Raw genomic sequence first — 4,558 nt, forward strand, 5'->3', positions numbered from 1 at the left:
CGTTAGCAGACGGATAGCTAGGTCTTCGGGCAGCGGAGCCGAACATTTGATCTGCTCCACTTTCTTCATCCAGACCCGAAGGAGAAAAGGAAGGCTTAGCATACTCCTCGAATCTACAAGTAGAGTTTATGTTTGGAAATCTGAAAAACTTACTGGAGTGGCCGGGTGAGCGCAGTCGAGGCCGAGGTCTTCGGTCGTTCACGGCCACGACTTCTAGGCCTTGAAGAGCAGCTTCCAGATTTCTTCGTGCTTCGTGCCGAATAAGTGCTGCAGGGACCAAGGGCCGTCCGGATTGAATTCCCACATATGGAGAGTTCGGCGCTCGCAGGGGAGAATCCGGCGAAAAAGCATCACCTAGATCACATCGGTGAGGTTGGTTTTCTTCTCTATCATGCCCTTGACGCGCTTCTGTAGCGTCATCACCTCGTCGGACGATGCCCAGTCCAGGCCCTTTTTAACCCACGATGTGAGCCGCATTGGAGGCCCAGATTTGAACTCAGGAGTGGCGGCCCATGTGGCATCGCGAGGTTCAGTGACATAGAACCACTCCTGTTGCCATCCCTTCACAGTCTCCATGAAGGGCCCCTGGGGCCAAGTGATGTTGGGGAGCTTGCTCACCATGGTGCCGCTGCACTCCGCATGTTGAGCGTCCAACATTTTCGGCTTCACATTGAAGATCTTGAGCCATAATACGAAGTGGGAGGGGGTGTGTGTGGAGGAACGCCCCACAAACGACGATGAACGCCGAGATGTGGAGGAAGGGATTTGGGGCTAGATCGTGAAAATCTAGCCTATAATAGAACATGAGCCCGCAGACAAAAGGGTGGAGAGGAAACCCTAGTCCGCGGAGGAAGTGGGGGATAAATACTACCCTCTCATTGGATTCCTGAGCGGGGATAATCTGCTTTTTGGCAGGAAGCCGGTGGGCGTTTTCCGCGGCTAAGTACCCCGCTTCCCGGAGTTCCTTGATGTTCTCCTCCGTGACGGAGGAGGCCATCCACTTTCCCTGAGCGCCGGATCCGGACATGGCTGGAGAGTTTGCTGGGGACAGAAAGAATTGAACTCGGGCGCTGGAGCTCGAAGGTGGATAGGCTGAGGAGGAAGAAGGCATGGGGTAAAAAGATGGGTCCTTATCTCCTTATAAAGGCAGTGCATATCAAGCGTCCCCCACGAGCCTTAAAAGTTGCCTATTCCCAAGGGGTCGTGCTAACAGTACGGTTGAATTATCCAAACCTGTATTGATGAGAATCCCGTAATAAAGGGACACGATCTGTGCTTAGACACGAAAGCAAATATGGGTGTTCACCGGACCGATCCAAACGGATAAAAGCGGACAAACTGACAATACGTTTGGATCAACCGGTTGGAGTTGCTCTAAGCAAGTTCTCTGACAATCCTGTTGTATTTCTTCACCCTTCTGTCTATCAGAGTACAACAGTAACCATGTTCTTTTATTCCCGACAGTTAACAAGAATGGATTCTTCAACACAAAGCCTTGCATCTTGGATCTTGTTGATTGCTTACTAAGGTAATGTTTTCTCAATGGGGCGACTAGTGGGTGACGAGCGCTTTGCCGCGCCGTTTTTCAGTCATGAGTTAAGCCTGTCTTTTCTGCTTCGTTGTATGTTTCAACTGAGCTTTGTTGGCTTTTAATCACGCTTGTGTTTTTTTTTTTGGCTTCCTTGCATTTATCCATGGTTTCGTTGTTTTTTGTTTCGGGGATACGGCAGAAGTTTTGGTTGGCGACATGAGTTTCGTGGCTTTTAATCATGTTTGTGTTTTTTTTATTTTCGACTTTCTTGGCAGGAAACCATGTGATTAAAAGCCAACAAAGCTCAAAATAGAAAGAAAAAATCCACTAGTGTAAACCAGGGGCTGGGGTTTTCCTGCCTCCCGCCGGTGCTGCCATGGGTCCAACTCATCTCCGGTTGTCTTAGAGCCACGGCGGCGCGGTGGATCTTGGCCCTTGCTGGTGGGAGCGCTTTGTTTGCAGTTGTTTCTTCGCGTTTTGTTAGATTTTGTGTCCTGGTCAAAAAGATGAGACGACAGCGGCTCCCTGAAGATGGAATAATGTTCTCCCTGCCTAGCCCCCGTCTCGATGATATGTCTAGCATCATTGGTGGGCGTGTGGAGGTGTGCCTCTGACGAATCTATTCTTGGTGTATTTGCTTGGATCTGGTCGTAGTTCGTCTACGTTCATGTGTTTTCAGGTTGGATCCTTTCGATTTACGCTACTCTTCATCTGCTGTGCTGGTCCTATGGGGCCTTAGCACGACCACTTCCCGACTGTCTACTACAACAAGTTTTGTCCGACTCCGACTAGAGAGGGACAATGATGGCGGCGCGCCTTCGGCTTGCTTCAATGCTTGTAGTCGTCGCTAGGTGGTTACGGATCTGGATGTTGTTTTTATTATTTCTGATGTTTGTTGTACTGCCGTGGTTGAAGATGAGCAGATTTGGAAGTTTTCTCACAAAAAAAAGGCAACGAAGCTCAGCTGAAACACACCACAAAGCATTCCTAAGAAACTTAGAATCTTAGAAGACAAAAGCTTCATAGGCATGTCAGAGAACTTGCTTACGTCGAGCCTTCCGCCTAGGCATGTACTCCGGCGAAATTAGCATCACCACTGGGACGTGCGTCGCTTGTGACAACGGGATCGTCTGACGTGTTCCGGCGAAATTAGATCGCGGTGCCTGCCTTGCTTTTGTGCAGCGGCTGCAGCCGCTGGTTTGATCGTCGGAGAACAATCAGCCGATCACGTACTCGTACTGGCCTTGTAAATGGTGATTTCCTCCGGGCCTAAAATACTGTCCATCAAGGATCGATCCACTACGTACAGTCATGAACAGGAGAAGAAAACACACGGGCTTCAGCAAGTAGAGTTTTGTATTTGTTTTGTGTGTCTTCCAATTTTGCCCCTTGAACAAAAAATACTTTTGATTTTGTCCGGCAGTATTGATCGATCTAGACCATTGAATGGCCGAAAGTGAACGGCTCACATTATTTAGATGCACTGTAAAAGATCTCAATATCTAAGACAACCCAATCGTCAACGGTGTTGCACAAGGCTAGTGCGCCGTCCATCTCCATCAGCCACGCCAAAGGACCCAGTAGTGCGGCAGGGCGCTGCATCCACCGAAATGTCTCTGCCACCGTATCAAACACAAGTATGTTGTCGCATACGGCGTTGATAGAGTTGTTGGACCGTCCCGTTTCCCAGTGCAGGCTGCTACGGTGTTGGACCGGTGGATCATTGCATGAAGGGGGGCAACCCCAGCCACAAGGCCTGGTCGACAGAACGTATCGGGAATGTGGATCCGATGACCGAAAATGCACCAGACTTATGAGCATTTCCTTCGTAGATGCATCTTGGCTCATGGGAAGATCCTACCGTGAGGATGTAGTAAAGCACTCGACGTCCATCGTCCGACATGCACAGCATTCGGTATTCTCCGGATGGATGATGCAGGTAGAAGCCGAGTATGAAGGTGCTGAGACAGCAGTCTGCAAGCTGCCGCAGGGGAGCGCACTGGCGAATGGCCGGGTTGCACACGTAGAAGGCTCTATCGCCGACAGGGTCGATGTTGGAGACGAGGAGGAAGCCATGACAGGCGGCGTGGAGCATAGGGCAGTTCGTTGTGGGGCTGGTGCCGAGGACGGGCCGAAGCTTGGGATCGGCCATGCCGGCCACGGCACGACGAAAGGCGACGTAACTGTCGTAGGCATCCCCGTTCTTTATGGAGTTGTAGCACTGGGTGCAGTTGCACCGCAGATTCTCCTGGAAGATATTGACGAGGGGGAGCGCGGGCTGGCGGAGGTGGTGCGCCAGCATGAAGTCGTTGGTGGAGGTGGCACTGCGCCACGACTTGCGGACGGCGCGGCAGCGGAGGACATCCTCACACGGCAACCGCACGAGTATCTCTTCCACGACGATGGACTCCGGCAGGTCGTCGAGGACGGTAGCGCCCCTGCTGCCCGGCATGGTGACCGATCGCCGGCTGGGTGCTCGATCAGTCCGGTCAACTGAAAGAACAACACGCGAGCCATTAAGCAAGAACACAGCGCAACAAGAACGAAGACTACTCACCTGATCTTTTGGACTCCAGCGCGCAGGTGCAGCATCAGCGTGATCACTGTGCGAGGTAGAGCGCCGAGCGCGTGAAGAGGAGGATATATACATCGGGAGGGACGGTGCGTGTGTGTTTCTTCTTTCTCGGGGAGATAAAACGGAATGGGTGGGAGCCTAGGAGTTTAGCGGAGTTATAAATACGGCTTTAATCCGTATACTACTTTCTTCGAGGAGTACACTTGCATGCGGTGGAACAAACACCGGGGTTGATTCACGGGGAGGGAGGAAGAGATGCAACTTTATTTTAAGAAATGCTCATGGCAGCGGACAAGCAGGTCTCCCTCTTCAGTCCTCTGGCTGTTCATAGTGGAGAGTAACTTAGACTAATGTCATATGCATGACACTAGTCTAAATTACTACCCCCATAGTGCAAAGTATCTTAGTAGTACTGTTATAGTTTGTTTTATTTATTGCCTTATAGACTCATT

General features: G+C 51.0%; 1 protein-coding gene across 1 annotated transcript; it reads right to left on the minus strand.

The window, feature by feature from the left end:
• Window positions 1–3,121: 3,121 nt before the first annotated feature.
• Window positions 3,122–4,034, minus strand: LOC147983223 (uncharacterized). Its single transcript, XM_087542866.1, has one exon. It carries the CDS (start codon window positions 3,981–3,983, stop codon window positions 3,252–3,254), a length of 732 nt encoding a protein of 243 aa, XP_087398992.1. The 5' UTR covers window positions 3,984–4,034; the 3' UTR covers window positions 3,122–3,251.
• Window positions 4,035–4,558: the final 524 nt, after the last annotated feature.

This window comes from Triticum urartu, chromosome 2A (genome assembly GCF_056163025.1).
Source record: "Triticum urartu cultivar PI428250 chromosome 2A, HENAU_Tu73, whole genome shotgun sequence".
NCBI classification, from domain to species: domain Eukaryota; kingdom Viridiplantae; phylum Streptophyta; class Magnoliopsida; order Poales; family Poaceae; genus Triticum; species Triticum urartu.

What these genes read in the sequence shown, in the direction of transcription:
- LOC147983223 (XM_087542866.1), bottom strand. Translation starts at nt 3,983, where the DNA reads ATGCCGGGCAGCAGGGGCGCTACCGTCCTCGACGACCTGCCGGAGTCC.